The sequence below is a fragment of the Fundulus heteroclitus genome, chromosome 8 (assembly GCF_011125445.2).
Source record: "Fundulus heteroclitus isolate FHET01 chromosome 8, MU-UCD_Fhet_4.1, whole genome shotgun sequence".
In the NCBI taxonomy this organism is placed as follows: Eukaryota; Metazoa; Chordata; class Actinopteri; order Cyprinodontiformes; family Fundulidae; genus Fundulus; species Fundulus heteroclitus.
Window position 1 is genome coordinate 21,245,692 of NC_046368.1, and position 18,837 is coordinate 21,264,528.

Sequence of the window (18,837 nt, forward strand, 5' to 3'; positions counted from 1 at the left end):
CTTTATACTTTAAAATAATGCCGTATTTAGTTGAGGTTGTAATATGACAAAACATGAAAAAGTTTAACGGGTGAGAACTGTTTTGCAAACTAAAGACCCTTTTGGAGCTGCGATGAAATTGCTTGCTTGGCAAATATTTTTTTATTATAATTTCTACAGTGGGACTCCATCCTCGAGTTTTTATTACTCAGGATTTGTCTGTGCAGACAGTTTTTTTTTTTTCTTCCTTTTTTTTCCCCTCCAGTCTGTTCTATCTAAAGAAGAGGACTCGGTGTACCGAGTCGTGACTGTCTGCTCCGGTCTGCATTCAAGAACTCCGGAAACATGTCTACAGATGGCAACGGAGGCTGCAACATCCGCGTGATCATCGCGCGCGCACCAATGGCCTGTCACCGAGCGCGGTGAGCACACCGGCATCCCGTGAGGAAATGGGCGGACCCGGGAAAGCTCGACCGGGCTGCGTGGGCGGCCGAAGGGAGGGCAGAAAGGAGCCGCGGCGGCGGTATTTAAGGGAGAGTCGATCGGAGATCTCAGACAGGACGGAGCTTAGAGAGCCCAGAGCAAAGCGAAGCCATTTCAGCACCACACATCCAGTGGACAGCTAGACTTATCGGCGCTTAGAACAGCAACAGAAACAAAAACCTTCCCATCATGGTTCTCATCTGGACCCAGTTCGGTGTGAAGCAAAAGAACGGAAATGTCAAGTGCAAAGTGCGAGTTATGCACAGGGGGGACAGCTCCGGATCTTCATCGTCAGCGGTAAGCACAGTTTATACTAAGTTTCTTGTATTTTAAAGTGTAATGTCATTCTCTGTTCTCGGTCTGTGCTGCACCGGCATCTTTAGGATGCTGTCATTTTATTCACTCACATGCTAGAAACGTGGATTCCCTATCAGCCAGTAGCTGTAAAGATTCTCAGTTGTTGGGGAGGGGGTGAAGTCTTTTACTTCTCACCATCCCTTCACATGGTCAGCCCCCCTCTCGCTCACGTTGGGTAGAGCATCAGCCTATAAAATTTAGGCATCTCCTCAGCAGCACAGAAGAGGGTGTTTCCTCTCAGACTGTTAATGGTGGAGCAGATTTTGTGGATATTTTTAGATCATACACTGCAGTGTGCATCAGTCATTTAGTTTCAGATTGTATTTTACGGATATTTATCATCAACCACCGTCTTATAAATGAATAAAATTAATGACTTCACGTGTGTCATGCAGTATGGATGAGAAAGTGGTCTAAATACTCAAACCTTTCTGTTCCTAAAGGAGAGCACCAAGCCTGAGCAGGACACGCCCTGCCTGTCCATCAAACCGACAGGCAAGGACTTCTACAAGGTCCTGGGCGTCTTGCCTGAATCCAACGAAGATGACATCAAGAAGGCCTACAGGAAGATGGCCCTCAAGTTCCATCCAGACAAGAACAGTGACCCTGATGCGGAAGAGAAGTTCAAAGAGATCGCAGAGGCTTACGAGATCCTGACCGACCCCCAGAAGAGGAGCATTTACGACCAGTTTGGAGAAGAAGGTGAGCAGATGGGACTTCATGTGTATTCTTAGAGTCCACTCTTGTTTGTATGTGCATAATGAGAGCTGTGAGACTGAGTTTTATTGACAGATAACTCGTCTCTATCAGGAAATGCCTTCTTGAACAATTTGTCTTATCTCCTTCTCTCTGCTTTTTCTTTTAGGCCTTAAGAATGGAATTTCAGCAGGCCAAGGCAACAATTTCCGCCACAATGACCCCCACGCCACCTTCTCCTCCTTCTTCCACAACTCCGACCACTTTGACATCTTCTTCGGCAATGACCCCGATGCCGATGACGACCTCTTCAACCCTTTCCGGCGATCCACCTTCACTAACCTAGGTGGCTTCGCCGGCTATGAGGCTGGCCTGCGGAAGGGCGCACAGCACCTGTCCGGCGAGGCCGTGGTGCACGACCTGCCGGTGACCCTGGATGAGGTGATGCATGGCTGCACGAAGCAGATGAAGATCACACGCAGCCGCCTCAACCCCGATGGCCGGAGCCTGCGAACGGAGGAGAAAGTGCTGAACGTTGTGGTGAAGAAAGGCTGGAGGGCCGGGACAAGGATCACTTTTCCCAGGGAGGGCGATGAGACCTCCAACAGCCCCCCCGCAGACATCACCTTCGTTCTCACAGATCAAGAGCACCCACAGTACAAGAGAGATGGGTCCAACATTGTCTACACAGCCCAGATCACCCTCAAAGAGGTGAGTTTTCTGATAGTCAGGATCCACGTGAACCATATTCAGAAGCACTCACCAACTCAGGGCAAAGCTACAATCGACTGATTTTTGTTCTAGAAATGCCAAAGTAAAACAAATACAATGATCTTTAATATGCCAGACAAACCTCACAAATTCTTAATGCAGTCTGGAGACAGAACACTGTGTTCCATTCTGGGCATCTGAGCCCACCCCTCAAAGTCGCCTGACAGACCCACACAAACCAAGTGGCATCAGTCTGCCGACACCTCAGTTACCTCAGCAGCTCCAGCAGAGTGAGAGAGAGAGAGAGAGAGAAAAATGGCTATATTTAGCCTTGCTTGCGGATTGCACCCACGAATCGCACTCCAGCCTCCCTCTCAGTCACTACGGTTGTTGTAGCCTCAACAAACCAGGCAGAGAGAGAGAGAGAGACAGTTATACAGCTCATTCCTTCACAGCCTCTCAGTTCCACCGACCCACGCACAGATTAGCAGAGCACCAGTCACAGAGACTGACATTTCAAATAGCTCCTCCGTCCTCTTTTGGCTCTCCATCAGTCACTGAAACACTCGACTCCCACACACAGGAGCGAAATAGAACACCGACTATAACATCTGTGCCATTGTTGCATAACATAGATCTTTTCACAAGTACACATCCATAATATTTGAGTTACACAACTGTGCATGCGCCGCTTCACTTGATTAATTCTGAAGCTAATATTGACAACAGGCCTCCAGAACTAACTTCACGTCCCTCTTGTTTTCTCTCCAGGCTCTCTGCGGATGCACAGTCAACGTCCCAACGCTAGACAACCGCATGATGCCTCTACCGTGCAGCGACATCATCAAGCCGGGCGAGGTGCGGCGGCTGCGGGGCGAGGGCCTCCCGCTGCCCAAGAGCCCGTCCCAGCGGGGCGACTTGGTGGTGGAGTTCCAGGTGCTCTTCCCCGACAGGATCCCGCCACAGTCCCGCGAAATCATCAAGCACAGCCTGGGGCAGTGCTAGCCTTCTCCGCGTCTACTCGACACAACCTCACCATGTGTCTTTCTCGATTGTGAAACACACCTTTGCCTACGGTGCTAATATACCACAACCAATCACAACCTCTTATTGTGTTTGGGGGAAAGGCAAGCGGAGCTGAGTTGATAGTCAAACTGGACTCTAGAGAGGAAACGTTCTGTACTCCTAGCACAACGCACAACAGCTGCCGGCGCCACTTGGGTGGTAGTTGCAGGATTAATGAAAGGTTTCTTAGCTGTCTGAGGCGTGCATTCACTCAACAGCCTTCTCCTATGAAAAGGTGTACATGTACTGTTATACTTGCAAGCTTGTGGCAGGATATCAGTGTGCTATTTAAGTCTGTATAGACTTACTTAAACCTTAACGGTAGAAACAAGTGAAGGAAAAAAAAAACAACACCTCTCTTCTTTTTCTTCTTCCTATTATTATTCTCATGGTTATATGGAGCTCATATGACTGATCTTTTGCATTGATTTATTACAATAGCAAAAACTACTTGTGTGCAAAGGTCTACTTTGTGTGCAAAATGAAAAAATGTTGTCTCTAAAAGAGATTCACTTGTCAAATGTTCTATTGAATGACTAGAAAAGTTTGTATATATTCTGCAATAAGATATGCTGATGTGTTCTTACTTTATTCTACGGCATGAAAAATAAAAAGACAAGAAAAACATAAACTTGGCTGTTGTTTTCTCTTCTTATCCAAGTACAAGAACCTGTATTGCCTACATAGGCCCAGACTTGTAAAGCTCCTTCATGTTCCCACAGATCGTTGGGTATATAAGCAAAGGAGCATGGGCAATTTTTTTCTTTGATCACCAAAACACAATCAAGTCAATATTATCAGTTGACATTGACCTAAAGTACAAATATCTAGAATTCATTCCACGGCTTTAACATATAAAGCAGAGCCAATGATTAAAGGTTACAACAATAAAACAAATGCAGAGGGCTCTTTTTCTAAAGCTCCAGTGCATTTGCACAAATGCTTAATAAATAAACCTATAAAGATGTAAAAGCACTTTATCACAAATTATTTGACACAAAAACTGGTTTAAATCCAAAACCCAGAGACATCAACACAGGATTTTATTGCTCTTGCTTGCCTCTTTTGCAGCTGCCTTCAGTCGTCATTTTCTTATTGATTTATTAATAACTCCAAAAATGCTTTTGCTTGTGCCTGAAGGCCACAAGAAGAAACGCGTTGGTCTGTCAATAAAGTCTGCTTCAGAACCTTTCAAGTGGTGTTGAAGTTTTCATCGACCAGTTCATTTATGCTCTTCATACACCCTGAAAGGTGGTGAAGTTGTGCCAGAAGTGTTTGAATCTCTGCAGTATATTCTGGGTTAAATCTCATTTTTAGTGACTCTTGTTTTTTTTTTTTTTTGTTTTTTTTTTGTTTGTTTTTTTTTTTAATCTGGCAACAGTATCAAATATTTTTCACTTGTAAATAATCGTTCTCACTTTAGAATTACGATTTTAAATTGTGTGGCTATGGCCTGTTAAAGGAGCATAGCGTAAGTTCCAGGATTTTTGCAGACGTCTGCCCCCTCTGGCGAAAGGTTGAAATGACACCAGTGTTGTGCACCTACATGGGAGAAGAGGGAAAGCATCTGCCTCTGCACAGATCTTTTATTTAGAGGTCTAATGTTTTCTGAGGTAAGAAAGCTATAAATATTGAAGTTTGCCCGTGTTCTCTTGCTAATGCATCGACTATGGCGGAGACTCAACAAAGTAGCCAGGTGAAAGGCATGGATTCCTCTCTCATGAACTGTCTAATCCAGCCTACAGGAGCAAATGCAGTAAATAGAGGAACACTTATTTTACACGTCGGGCAATTGTACGGGAAGTTCTGAGAAAGAAAAGAAATAATATTTCAAACAACAAACAATTACTTTATTTTTTGGTAAATTATCCAACATTAAACACAGGAAACAGTAAAAGAAACAACAATAAACAAACAAATCCACAATTTACCATAAAAAAAGGAATAGGTTGAAGCAAAGCTTATTCTTGCCTAGCCTGTTTTATACTTACAACCTTTACAACCTACCAGGTTCTTCACAGTATGTGTATAAATCTTCAAATCTAGATAAAAACAAAGGGTTTTATCATTTTAGATTTTAAAGCTCGTTTAAAGTTTACCAAGAAAGGACATAACTTAAAATCATCATTCAATCCGTTCCACAGTTTCACACCAATAACTGAAACACATCTAGACTTTATCTGGCTCTTGTCGTTTGCACATTCAAATATAAACAAACCTCGCAAATTATATTTATTTTCCCTTAACTCAAATAATTTCTGAATACCAGAATATTAGACTTCAAAACTTGCACTATGCACCTTTAAACATTCCTAAATTGATGGGCAGCAACATTGTTTCACTGAGGCCATTGCTTATATATTTATAAATTTGCATGGTCTTCCATTGCATTGCAGTGGAATGCTATAAATACTTTTATAGAGGTGATCAAACCTACTGATGATAAATCAGTCGTGCATTTGAACAACAACATCTGGCTGCTCATGATAACTTTGGAGGAGTCGCAGAGATCTACAGCTTGAGCCGCAGAATCTGTTGAAACAAAAAATATTGGTCATGTATCGCACAAATTTATGGGGGAGAGGCAGGAAAAAAAATTGCTGAAAGAAAGCTTCATGAACATTAGCTCATAAATCATGTAGGGGACACAAAAAAACATTTGCAAAAAGGTGGCAGTATCAGAATAAATCATGCAGGGATAGGAAAGCCTGATGGAGAGGAAAGGAAGATGGATGATGCTAAACACAGAAAAATACTTTTTTAGGGGGGGGGGGGGGGGCGCATGTAATGTGGCTGGGATGGAGGATAAACATCCAGCAGTACAATAAAACAATAAAACTGAATATACAGCCAGAGCTAAAGATGATTATATATTTTGTGTCCACAGTCAATTCCTCACGAGCATGCGTCCTGCATATTTTAGGTGACGCCTTGATTCCAGACATCTGAATAAAAACTGGCTCACATCCTGGCCTCTGCTTAACTTGCCGTCTGAATCAACTAAGTCGGAGCCAAGGCGTTGCTGAAAGGAAAATTGGGAACCACTTGCTGCCATCTAGCGGCCGGTGATGGTAACGCCAGTAAGAATCTTGCAAACAACCGGTCACACCTGTTGAACTGTTGTTTTGGACCCGTGTAATTAAATGGCTGCGTCCTCACTTTGGTCACTTTTATGAAAGCAACGTTTTCCACTCACGGCGATGGGAAGGAAGTCTGACAAAAGCGACGTTTGCGTGAATTTCCAGGATCAGACCTGATCCTCCCTGATTGGGGACATCAGATCACCTGCGTGGACGGAGGCCGGGCGAAGAGCCAACGGGTCAGATCTGCGTTTCTGTAAATCCACCCGCAATGCGCTCGGGAATGAAATGTCGCAAGTACGTCAGACCACCCCGCAAAATCTGACTGAAGGATACCCGGTGACAAACCTGACCTTAGTTGTCCTCCTGCTCATCCCCTGCGTGGTCATCCTCCTCCTGCTGAACTGCTTCTTCCTGGGCTACAAGCTCCTGGTCCTGTCAAAGAGGACCGGCAGACAGAGGCGAGAGGACACGGAGGAGATGCTGCTGCGGTCCGCCCTGCCCAGACTCACGGTGTCCGACGTGGCCTACTCCCCGCTGCGGGACGGGAGGACAGCCTGCGTGTCTCTGTCGGAGCCCGTCCTCTCCCACCCGGTCACTTCTTCAAGAGCGTCGTCCAGGGACAGGGACGGGGCCGGGTTGACTCACAGGATCCGGCTGCTGAGGCCCGACGGTGCCACGGGCTCGGGGTCCCTGAGGGCCCCCAGCACCATCCAGGCCGGGTCCTCCGCGCAGGGCTTCTCCCCGAGGCTCCGCCTTCCTCCCGGTTCTCGGACTTACAGCGTCAGTAAGCCGGGCTGGTGTCGGAGTGCGCCGGTTTTACTGCGGTCCAGTGATTCGGACGCTGAAACCAGAGTCAACCTGGTTCCGCCAAACTCTCCAATGGTGAGTGAGTCCTGAGAGGATGACCACTGCGTAAATATTTTAGATGAAGCGCATGGGGACGGTTCTGGACAGGGACCATGTACCGTGCCCTTGTAGAACTGGCCCTGGCCCCTGTACTAAAGACAATTAAATGCATTTCTTACAATTATACGCACTGGCGAAGAAACCAAAACTGATTGGTCACGTTGGCCAATTTTATTTTCTAACCTTTACAGTTTCACTCTAAAATAACAAGGATTTTAAAATTAAGGTGTTTCACTTTTAGCTTCAGGTGTATTGAGATGAGATCAGTTTTCATCTGCTAGATCAGGGGTCTGAAACCTGCAGTTCCAGAGCCACTAGTGGCCCAGTTAATATTATTAAAATATTAAATATTGCCCTTTATTAGTATTTCATTCTTTTGTTATGTGCTCCTATGGGGGGAAAAAAACACTGGCCCCACCTTGGCCCCCATGATACATTTAGTCTAGAACCGCCAGTGATCAAGCGTTTAGAGTCAGGTGTATAGACACTGACAGAATTGACTGAATTCATATTTCACTAAGTTTTCAGAACAGGATCTTTGTGCATCTTATTTGATGTAGTTTACTTTGTCCGCATGGCCAATAGTGCTTCCACATACAAACTTTAGTGAGACATCTTATCTGCCCATCATCAGGGTCATCTTCTCTTGCCTCTCGATGTGTGTTTGGGATCATTTCTCAGAAAACGTTTGCGCCATCTTTAATATTCCACACAGTCTGTGCAATATACCTGTACCACTAGTAGAAAAGCAGACCCTCAGAATGATGCTACCACTGCTATGCTTGATAGTTGATGTTCTTCTGCCTGAGAGCTCCACGTTGACGTCTAGAATTGATTTTCTTTTAGTCATTGTGGCCAGATAGGCTTCTGTAACTGTGCCTTGAAAGCTTATTTTGTGCCTGGAAACCCATCCAATTTGCTTATCCCCACCCAGTCCTGGCAAAAAAAGAATGGCCAAATATCCAGCAACAATTCTGCCGGAAGCCTGTAAAGTTTACTTGTGTAGCACATTTAAGCAACAAGGTGGTTCAAAGTGCTTTACATCATGAAAACATCATAAACACATCAAAACGGTTAACGGTTGTGAGACCAGTAATATTAACATTAAAACATCAATGCACGTCAAATATGTCAGTTAGTGTTCCTGTTATTATGGGTTGAAATCATCTCTGAACAGGTGGGGTTTCAGTCTGGATTTAAAGGAACTGTTTCAGCTGATTTGCAGTTTTCTGGAAGTTTGCTCCAGATTTGTGGAGAATAGGAACTAAATGCTGCTTCTCTGTGCTTGGTTCTGGTTCTGGGTATGCAGAGTAGACCAGAACCAGAAGATCTGAGTGGTCTTTAATGTATTTTGGTGCTGTGCCGTTCAGTGATTTATAAACATATTTTAAAGTCTATTCTTTGAGCTACAGGGAGCCAGAATTGGGGCGATGTGCTCCATCTTCCTGATATTAGTGAGAACACGATGAGCAGCATTCTGAGTCAGTTGCAGTTGTCCGATTTATTTTATTTATTTATTTATTTATTTTGGGTACACCTGTGAAAATGCCGTTGCAGCAATCAGTGGCACTAAAGGTAAATGCATGGATGAGCTTCTCTAGATCTCGTTGTTGATTGCTGCAACAGTATTGGGCTTCTCCACAGCTTTCTAACACAACCTTAACCAGATCTAGCAGCTGTGTACATGTATGTCTGATTGCATGATTTACACCCAGTCACTAGAGAAAAGGAATTTTAAACTTTTGCAACCACCTGTGACAAAAGCTGGGTTCAAGCTCATCATTTAAAGCCTGAAATGACTGTGTTGGCCGTACGGATGAGTTTATATAGGCTGACGCTGTTAATCTAATTCGTTTGGATTCTGCAAGTCGCAGAACTTCCACACTTGTGTTTTTCAAGTATGTTTAAACGGCAGTGTCAGTCAGCATATGTTGATACAGCAGCCATAGAGCCGTATAGATAAAGGGTCTGTTGCTTTCCCCTTTCGGAGAGAACATTTGAGTCAATACCTTTACCAATATTGAACTTGATTCTGACTTGAAACTGAGAAAAAAAAATCAAAGTTGGGATTCTGCAGCTGGGGGGGGGGGGCATTTTTAGCTTATCTGTCAGCTTCTCCTTCTCGTTCTCCTTGATTCACAGCAGGAAACAGAGCGAGTGGGTGACATTCGTTGGAGCAGCTCGTACAAGAAACTGATGGAAGTGAACACGGTGGCTCCAGGGCTTCCGTACGACAAGCTGGTCTTGGAGTGTGAGCACCCGACGCCTGAGACATCCAGTCTGAACACGTCCGCTGTGGGTCCTGGACTGGACAGCGACTTCGGAGCAAGTGCAGGTACAAGAGTCTCCAGCACACAGACTGTACTCGGCTCAACTGTCACAATACAGACACTACTTATGATTTAGTTTACATAACGCGGCAGCTGTTATGGAAATTATATACACGAGGAAAAATGACAGCATTTGATTACAACATTAATGATGCGGAGGTGTGGACATTGTGTCTTCCAGGTGTCTCCCTGCGCATTTTGTCAGGAGATAGCGACGGCCTGTCCAACGGACTGCTGTCCTCAGCGCTGGAGTGGGATTATTATGACCCCTGTTACGTCAGACAGAATAATATACCCAAACATAACCGCCACAGGCCTCTGATGCACGCAAAACAGTACTGGGTGTAGTTAACGGTTTTATTAATGTACGTTTTACATGTTTAATCAAAAGAGCATACCGGTATGCGTGTTTTATTGAGTTTGTGTCTTAAACGTAACCACTTTAAAAATACACTGTTCAATATTTTTGTTGTAGACGGCACTCTGTTCATAATGTGTTGCATTAACACTGATCATTCACTGAATTTACTGCTAAAGGTTCAATCAGCATCCGTCACTCAATGTTTAAAATGGTTTTCACTATTTTCAATGTTTTCACTCTACTTATAGTTGTTGAGTTAGCTTTAAGTTTAACACTTTTCCACTTTCATGAAATGTTTCACTGTGTAAGAGGTTGTTATTCACCCAATTAATAAAGGCTTAAGAATGTAATAAAGACTTTATTTTAATAAATTGATAGTCTTTAACATTTTGTTAAAAAAAAAACAGACCTGTTCAAAACGCGCGACTGCAGATGATACATTTTTGGTTATTCTATGCAGTTGTTGGAAAAGATTCAAAAACCATTCAGGAGCAGTTCAAAAGTATTCACATCACTTGAACTTTGTCACGTCTCAACCAAAAGCTTCAATGAGGATTTTTTTTTATTCAAAAGACCAAAACAAAGCGATGCATACTTGTAAAGTGGAAGGATAATTGTACGTGGATTTCAACATGTAAACACAAAAAAACTGAAAATTCTAAAACATATTTCAGTATTTAATCAGAGGGTAAACCCCATATTACATGGATTCATTACACAAAATAAAACATTTCAAGACTTTTATTTCTTGTAAATTTGATGACTAATGCTTACAGATAATGAAATCACCAAAATTCAGTATCTCAGAAAATAAGAATGTAAAACGGTTTAATTTTGGAAACACCCTAATCAGCTACTTAACTCAAAACACATGTAAGGGTCAGCAGGCTATAATCGTGGGGAAGACTGCCGACTGGAAAGATTCAATTCAATTCCATTTTGTTTATATAGCGCAAATTCATGAAACATGTCATCTCGAGGCACTTTACAAAGTCAAATTCAATCATAATATACAGACTGGTCAAAAATGTCCTATTAAGGGAACCAGTTGATTGCTTCAAAGTCCCGACAAGCAGGATTCACTCCTGGAGAAGCGTAGAGCCACAGGGAGAGTCGTCTGCATTGTCCATGGCTTTGCAGCAATCCCTCATACTGAGCAAGCATGAAGCGACAGTGGAAAGAAAAAACACCTATTAGCGGGAAGGAAAACCTCCAGAAGACAGTCACTGACCCGTCCAACAAGGAGGGTAAGCCACACAAGGTGGTTGTTTAATAAGCTGGTTGTTCAGAATGCTGTATACAAGCACAGCTGTAGAAAGTTCAGTGGAAGGAAAAAGAGTGGTAGAAAAAAGGTGCACTAGCAGCCTAGAGAGTATTTTCAAGCAAAATCCAGTAGAGAATCTGTGGGGAGCTTCAGAAGAAGTGGACTGAGGTTGGAGTCAGCGCATCAAGAGCCTCTATCTACAAATGAATCACACACCTGGGCTACAGAGAAAAAGAGGGTTATGTGGTCTAAAGTCCTCTTTAATGATGAAAGTAACGTTTGTGTTTCATTTGGAAATTAAGTTCCAAATTCAGGAGGAGAGCCACAGAATCCATGTTGCGTGAAGTCCAGTGTGACGTTTCCACATTCATGATTTGGGGTGTCGTGTCATGGGCTGGTTGGTCCACTGATACTGGTTGGGCAACGCAGCCATCTACCAGCAAATTCTAGAGCACTTCATGCTTCCTTCTAAGCTTGATGGAGGTTAATTTATTTTAAAACAGGACTTGACAACTGCCTGCACTGCCTAAGGTACCAAGAGCTGGTTCAATGACCATGGTGTTACTGTGCTTGATTGGTCAGCAAACTCACCTGACCTCCATGGAGACTACATGGGGTATTGTGAAGAGCAAGATATGAGACACCAGACCCAACAGTGCAGAAGACCTGAAAGCAGCTATCAGAGCAATCTGGGCTTCCACTGGACCACCGCAGCGCCACAGGCTGACCGCCTCCATTGATGCAGTAACGCATGCAAGCTTCGAGTGCGTAGAAATAAATATCCTTTTCAGAAGCCTGAAAAATGTTATGACAAAAATATCCTCTATTTTATGGATGCAATATTAAAATTTTCAGAGACACTGATTTTTTTTTTTGTTATGATCTGTGAGCTATAATCAAGTTATGAGAAATAAAGGCTTTAAATGTTTCACTGTGTAATGGATCCGAGTTTCACATTCTGAAATAAGTGACAAATATTTAATTTTTTCACAATTTAAGACATCCAGAGTCAACACTGCACTTACAACTGCAAGCCTTTTGCAGATCTAGATGGCAATTTTTAAATTTAGCCAGATTTCCATTTATTTTCAGGGTTGCTCTGTGTTTATCTAAACATTAGATCCTAATAGTTTTTGCCCTGAGGTCCTTATTCTTTAGGAAAATTAGGATTTGTTCCAGTCTCAAGTGTTTTGCAGCCAAATTTTCTTTTAAGATTGCATCGTCCACCCATCCTCCTATCTACTCGGCAGCTTCCCTGTCCCTGCGGGATCCCCACGGCATGACGCTGCGGTGGCCATGTTTAAGGGTTGCAATTATGTGTTCAGAGTTTTTCACAACTCTTAGGCCAAAAAGTTACATTTTGGTTTAATCTGACAGGAATACCATCTTCCATGTTTCCCATGTATCCAATATGGCTCATCTGCTTCTGTACCTCCATTTGTTTTATGATAAATTGAGGTGTCCAAAGCCTGGGAGAGTATTTAGAATTCACTAATTAGGTAATTAGTTGCTTTGCATTTTATACATGGGTGTTAGAATAAAAGGGAATGAATACAAAAGCTTGACACACTTTGTAGATTTGTAAAAAAACAAAAAACAAATCTGTGTTCATCCATCATAAAATCACAATAAAACATTGAATTTAGTAGACTGAATGTTCAGAGGTGTAATGAATATAAATAATTTTACAAAGCAATGTGTATTTAGTGTGGGCTTTACCAGCAGAGGGCGCAGTGTAATTACTGTCAGGTTCACGCTTTACACATGGAACCTTCATAACCTTTATTCAGATAAACCTAAAAGCATCAAACTAGATTTTGTATTAACCAAATAAAGACTAAAGCTCATTGTTGGTAGAAGTATTTTTTCTACCGCTGCTTTCAGTGGCACTAACATGATTGTGTACAGCAGAATCAATAAGAGAAAAATACCATTTAAAAATGTACTGGGGCAAAAAAAAAAAAGACTGACGTCACTTAGTTGGAACACTTTATTCTGCTTTAGTTGATATCTATACATTGAAAATCAAGTGGCTTGAAATGGAACATCAAGTTAATTGATAGTATTACTGCAGCTAAACCAAATAAGCGTCGCTTTACTCGAAGCTGGAGAGGAAATTCAAGACGATCTGCTTGAGTTTAGCATCAGAAGCTTCAGATATTTTCCCATCGGCCCTGCAAAGAAGAGCTAATCTGTTACAACATCTCCGTACTAGGAAAAAAAAAAAGAAGAAAATAGAGCATGCAGTATTTTTAACTTACCTGATGGCAGCCAGCAGGTCTTGTTGCTGGCTCAATATGTGCTGCAGGAACGCCTTTTCAAACTTGGTGATCTTGCTCGGTTCCATCTTGTCCAGGTGTCCTCTCACACCAGCATAAATGACCGCTACCTGTTCTTCAATGGCCATTGGGGCTGAAAAACAAAAACACCCGGTTCGAGATGAAAATGAACAGGTTTGCATGAAAGACAACAGAACAAGCAGCTAATACTCACAGTACTGGCCCTGTTTCAGGAGTTCGGTCAGACGAACGCCGCGGTTCAGCAGCTGCTGCGTGGCGGCGTCCAGATCGGAGCCGAACTGAGCGAAGGCGGCCACCTCGCGGTACTGGGCCAGCTCGAGCTTCATGGTACCGGCCACCTGATGAGAGGCGGCGGCTTAGCTAAAGTGAGACATTCGCCTGAAGTCAGGAGATGTCGGCATGGACTGACCTGCTTCATGGCCCTGGTCTGGGCAGCAGAGCCGACGCGCGACACCGACAGACCGACGTTGATGGCCGGACGGATGCCTTTGTAGAACAGCTCGGTCTCTAAGAAGATCTGTGTGAGGAAACTGCATTTAACAAGTGGCTCAACGCGGGTTGTACCAGCAACCAGCGGGACAAATCAGCCGCTCGCCTGTCCATCTGTGATGGAGATGACGTTGGTTGGAATGTAGGCCGACACGTCTCCAGCCTGCGTCTCGATAACAGGAAGCGCGGTGAGGGAGCCGCCGCCGAAGTTGTCGTTCATCTTGGCAGCTCTCTCCAGCAGACGGGAATGCAAGTAGAAGACATCTCCGGGGTATGCCTCGCGGCCGGGGGGGCGGCGGAGGAGCAGGGACATCTGACGGTAGGCGACAGCCTGCAGAGACGATGACATTTATTGTTTTTTTTGTACACCTTCAGGAGCAGAAAGCTATCCTTTTTAAAAACACATTCGGCTTTAGATGGAAGTTTCACCTGCTTGGAGAGATCGTCGTAGATGATCAGGGCATGCTTGCCGTTGTCTCTGAAGTACTCCCCCATGGAGCAGCCGGAGTAGGGAGCCAGGTACTGCAGGGGGGCAGCGTCCGAGGCGGTGGCAGAGACCACGATGGTGTATTTCATGGCATCAGCGTCCGTTAGCCTCTTCACCAGCTGAGCCACGGTGGATCTCTTCTGGCCGATAGCAACGTAGATGCAATACAGCTTTTTCTTCTCGTCGGTTCCGTCGTTGAAGCGCTTCTGGTTGATGATCGTGTCGATGGCGATGGCGGTTTTGCTGCAACACAAACGTGGATGCCTCATGTGACAGCAAGGGCATGGGTCTTCTTGGGTTTGCATTTTTGTTGATGTTCTGCTCACTAAACCAGCTGGATTTACATTTACAGAGCACGTAATGCTCTCCTTGCTCAGCCCATCAACTTAAGAGTGGTAGTCATGTGTTGACAGGGTTGCAGTTGCTCCTTTGCATTTTCCCATGATGGATTGAAAAATGCTCCGGGAGGCTGCCTTGACTTATTCATACTTATTAATACAATTTAAAGATACGTGGAGCCAAAATCCAACTGCTGCAATTTCTAAAACAAAGCAAACAGCATCACAGCGTGCTGTGTGCCAAAATATTCTCTCTGAGCAGCATCCTTACCCCGTCTGCCTGTCTCCGATGATGAGCTCACGCTGGCCACGGCCGATGGGGACCAAACTGTCCACGGCTTTGATGCCAGTCTGCATGGGCTCCCTCACAGAGATACGGGGGATGATACCTGGGGCCTTCAGACCCACACGCCTGCGGATCTTGGAGCCAAGAGGCCCCTTGGCAACGGACAGAGAATCGACAGTCAATCTGTTGCTTTTAACTTCTGATAATTTGTAAAGCTATTATTAAAATACCTCCTAAAAGATGACTAATGTAAGCAATAAATTAAAATTGATACCTTTCCGTCTATCGCATTTCCCAGAGCATCAACGACTCGGCCTAGGAGCTCTTCCCCAACAGGCACGTCGACGATGGCACCGGTTCTTTTGACGATGTCGCCCTCTTTGATCAGCTTGTCGTTACCAAACACCACAACGCCAACGTTGTCAGGCTCCAAGTTCAGGGACATGCCCTGCAAAAGAGAATATTCCATTTAAGAGGCTTTCACCCAAAACACAAACCTCATTTGTGTAAAAAAAATAAATAAAAAGATTGACACTTATTAAGGGATCAACTTTGAATATGAAGTAAATATGGACACAATTCCTCCAGGTTGAGAACTGCGTGTAAGGTTTCCACCATCACCTTCAGACCGGAGGAGAACTCCACCATCTCCTCAGCCTGCACGTTCCTAAGGCCGTACACTCTGGCAATCCCATCACCGATGGACAGCACGCGGCCGGTCTCCTCTAAATCAGCGCTGGTGTCGGCTCCCAAGATCTTCTCCTCCAGAATGGATGACACTTCAGCCGTGCCTTCACGGTGCAAGCAACACAAGGACGTTACCGGACGCTTGCCAGGAGGTAAAGACGAAAATTTGCCAAGACCGGGACGATCTTTGTGACACACCGACCTGTTTTCTGGAGCCGTGGCTGAGCGGTGTGCAGATTCTTGGCTGCGACACATGCTGCAGCAGCATTCTTAGACACCTTTAGAAAAGAGAAAAAGTTAAAGAAATAGATTATGCAGTCCGCCAGCATATTCTGGTTAGCTGCTTTAAACTGTACCAAGGTTAAAAAATGTTACATTTTTAAAACTGCAAAACATATTGTTTCTTTGATTTAAAGTCCTTTTAATAAGAAGCCAGAAAATGTACACTAAGTCTCTTTCTCTGGATGTATTTGAGTGACGCTGCGCTCCAGGGTACAATTTTCCTTTGCATAAACAAAACAAAAAACAAGATTCTCTAGCTGTAAAAAACAATAACACTGAAATACCACAACCTGCTGCTGGGCAATCCCAATGCAGCTCAAAAAAGGCTACTAAAGTTTGGCTGTTTGGAAATGTTTCTGGTTACATAAAACACAGACACTCAATGAACGTTACAGGTAACATTAATATAAACTAAAATAACCAATTTACTATCGTTTCAGCAGCAGTAGAGACAACTATTGCTTGTTTGTTTTAAACATCAACCAACTAAATTTCTATGTCAATGTGAAATCATAAAATTTCTACTCAATCATACCATGAAAATCTCATTATGGATCTCATTAATTCATTGGTTTGTGACCAAGTTGATCATCAATAATGATAATAATAATATATTAAGAGAAATTTAGCATTCTAGTGTTTGTTTCTTTTCTATACAATGCTCTTTGAAGCAGAAATGTTTTTGTGTTTAACATGTTTTCTTTTGTTTCTGTGTAAAACACTTTGAGTTAAGTTTGAATGATGCTTTATAATATTTTTGAATACTGTAAAATGTAATTACAGCAAATATGGATAACTGAGACAAGATGGATGTAGGTACTGTAAAAAAAAAAGTTCAGGTAACAGAACTGATGCACAATTATTGTAAGATAAGTTAAGAGGCAGATATAAGATTGATCTTCTCTCTGCTCCTTTTCATTCAAGATGCATTGATTTGCTAGTGTTGTATGTATGAATTTTAAAGTTATTTTTGAATGAAATAAATAAATAAACTAAAGGCCCACGTCAAGCTGCTGGATGTTAAAAGTACTGCCATCATTATTATTACTATTGCTGCTGTCATTGCGATCCACATTTCACCGTTTCCCCTCACCCCATCTTTGTATTTTTAATCAGCGTTTTTGGGCTGATAACTTTCTGCCTAAACCATAAGATGGCATATATATATATATATATATATATATATATATATATATATATAAATAAAGGTTAATCAGGGGTAATGTCTATATTTCCCCTACTGTACAGTCGGCCAGTCCACTCTAATATTTGGTGGAAGGACAGGGGGAGAAAATTTTTACTTGTAATATAAGTATATATACACTCAACTCCCCTATGCATAGTTTTTTTTTCTATAAATGGAGGGATAAACTAAGTCTATGTGCAAGTTTGTATGTAACTTGATTTAACTTAAGCACATAAGATTTAAGCTTGTATTCAGTGTAAGCTTAAATGTGGCTGATACAAATCTAATCAATGATAAGCTTGTGAAATATTACGAAGGTAGCAAAAACTAGAAAGTATAAACTTAATTAAAATGTGTTGATCACTTGGACATAAGCCCGAAAATCAATAAATAAGAGTTTAAAAAAACTACCAATCGGATTTCCCCCCCCCCGAAACATGTTCAAGGCCCTCAGTGACCGTGATTTATTTGGCAGCGCAACTCAAGCAAAAATGTTTACGGTTTAATCTAAAGGGACGAAAAGCCACAGGATTCTTGTTGCTTCTACCTAAAAAGCTACATGTTCTACTATCTAGGCTCTTAAATCCGCTGCTGCGGTAGCTATAGCTAAAAGCAGAGACGAGCCTAACCTTTTATTTCCTATAATTATTCTGCCGTCATCGCAACAGAACCGCTTACAGCCTTCTGCTAAAAGCTTAAACAGTCCAGAAGAGGGGACAAAACATTTTATTTAAACACGGTCGGTAATATATTGCTATATATGCTAAAGGTCTGTCAGCTGTCAACTGAGGGAAACAGGGAATGTGAAGGGCTCAGTGTCCTCCAGTGCAAAGACGACGGAACAGCAGCGGGTTCATGTGGGGAAAAAATGCTCTCATTGCGTCAAGGTGAAAGAAAAGTAAAGAATAAATAAGTTAGAAGTGCTTACAAATCCAGCTCTGCGTGGTAGGTTGCGGACAAGAGCCGCTGCGAGCCGAACTGACAGCATGTTTGAGACCAGAGGATCTGTCCTGCTCCCGGGGGCGAGAGAGAAGGATGGCGGACAGGGCGGCACTTCCTGTGTAGGTCACAGCGACCCGGAAGTACTTCAAAATAAACAACACCCAGTATTTTTCTCTGGGAAAATTATTTTTATTACATGACTAATTACAAAATTCCCTTGCTTGTGACAATTGAAGACATCTAGAACCTACACGTCGCTGTAATAAATAAACTGTCATATAAAAAAGTTTTATGAATGAAATAGCCTTTTGTGTTGCATATTTATTAAACTCAGTTTCTTTTAATCAGTGTGTCAATATTTATCTATAGATCACTTCTCATAAAAGACTAACATAAATGGCTTTAAATAAAATGCTATATTATTCTAAAAACAGGTACAAAATTATATTAATTCCAACAATAAAAAAGAATAGACAGCTACATAGCTGAAATCAACATAGGCATAAATGTACAAAAACATACTTTAAATTGTTTAAAGCAAGCTGAATGTGAAACTAGGAAAATCAGGGCTTATTTTAAAAACATTGCCCTCGGGCTTCAGAAAG

The 18,837-nt window shown here is 42.9% G+C and overlaps 3 protein-coding genes across 4 annotated transcripts; 2 read left to right on the forward strand and 1 right to left on the reverse strand.

The window, feature by feature from the left end:
- Window positions 1-415: 415 nt before the first annotated feature.
- zgc:122979 (J domain-containing protein) lies at window positions 416-3,916 on the forward strand. Its single transcript, XM_012868015.3, has 4 exons — window positions 416-759; window positions 1,263-1,521; window positions 1,685-2,226; window positions 2,998-3,916. Exons 1-4 carry the CDS (start codon window positions 652-654, stop codon window positions 3,229-3,231), a joined length of 1,143 nt encoding a protein of 380 aa, XP_012723469.2. The 5' UTR covers window positions 416-651; the 3' UTR covers window positions 3,232-3,916.
- A 2,406-nt stretch (window positions 3,917-6,322) lies between these two features.
- Window positions 6,323-10,964, forward strand: hwa (huluwa). 2 transcript variants are annotated; one of them, XM_021319214.2, is made up of 3 exons: window positions 6,323-7,256; window positions 9,426-9,615; window positions 9,792-10,964. In XM_021319214.2, exons 1-3 carry the CDS (start codon window positions 6,660-6,662, stop codon window positions 9,956-9,958), a joined length of 954 nt encoding a protein of 317 aa, XP_021174889.2. In that variant the 5' UTR covers window positions 6,323-6,659; the 3' UTR covers window positions 9,959-10,964. The 2 variants fall into 2 exon arrangements, with proteins under 2 accessions (XP_021174889.2, XP_012723395.2); XM_012867941.3 differs by having other exon boundaries at window positions 6,325-7,256; window positions 9,423-9,615.
- Window positions 10,965-13,207: 2,243 nt separating this feature from the next.
- atp5fa1 (ATP synthase F1 subunit alpha) lies at window positions 13,208-18,356 on the reverse strand. The gene is made up of 11 exons (XM_012867995.3): window positions 18,219-18,356; window positions 16,025-16,100; window positions 15,757-15,926; window positions 15,410-15,583; window positions 15,121-15,287; window positions 14,454-14,754; window positions 14,131-14,355; window positions 13,945-14,052; window positions 13,729-13,873; window positions 13,497-13,647; window positions 13,208-13,409 (listed from the first exon to the last, which is right to left on the reverse strand). The coding sequence occupies exons 1-11, from the start codon at window positions 18,276-18,278 to the stop codon at window positions 13,331-13,333; spliced, it is 1,656 nt and encodes a 551-aa protein (XP_012723449.2). The 5' UTR covers window positions 18,279-18,356; the 3' UTR covers window positions 13,208-13,330.
- Window positions 18,357-18,837: the final 481 nt, after the last annotated feature.

Coding starts and splice junctions, on each gene's coding strand:
- hwa (XM_012867941.3), top strand. CDS start 6,660: ATGTCGCAAGTACGTCAGACCACCCCGCAAAATCTGACTGAAGGATAC. Junction 7,257..9,422: donor TTCCGCCAAACTCTCCAATG/GTGAGTGAGTCC, acceptor CTTGATTCACAG/CAGGAAACAGAGCGAGTGGG. Junction 9,616..9,791: donor CGACTTCGGAGCAAGTGCAG/GTACAAGAGTCT, acceptor TGTGTCTTCCAG/GTGTCTCCCTGCGCATTTTG.
- atp5fa1 (XM_012867995.3), bottom strand. CDS start 18,278: ATGCTGTCAGTTCGGCTCGCAGCGGCTCTTGTCCGCAACCTACCACGC. Junction 15,584..15,756: donor AGTTCTCCTCCGGTCTGAAG/GTGATGGTGGAA, acceptor TCTCTTTTGCAG/GGCATGTCCCTGAACTTGGA. Junction 14,755..15,120: donor ATCGGAGACAGGCAGACGGG/GTAAGGATGCTG, acceptor TTTGTGTTGCAG/CAAAACCGCCATCGCCATCG.
- zgc:122979 (XM_012868015.3), top strand. CDS start 652: ATGGTTCTCATCTGGACCCAGTTCGGTGTGAAGCAAAAGAACGGAAAT. Junction 1,522..1,684: donor CGACCAGTTTGGAGAAGAAG/GTGAGCAGATGG, acceptor TTTTTCTTTTAG/GCCTTAAGAATGGAATTTCA. Junction 2,227..2,997: donor CCCAGATCACCCTCAAAGAG/GTGAGTTTTCTG, acceptor TTTTCTCTCCAG/GCTCTCTGCGGATGCACAGT.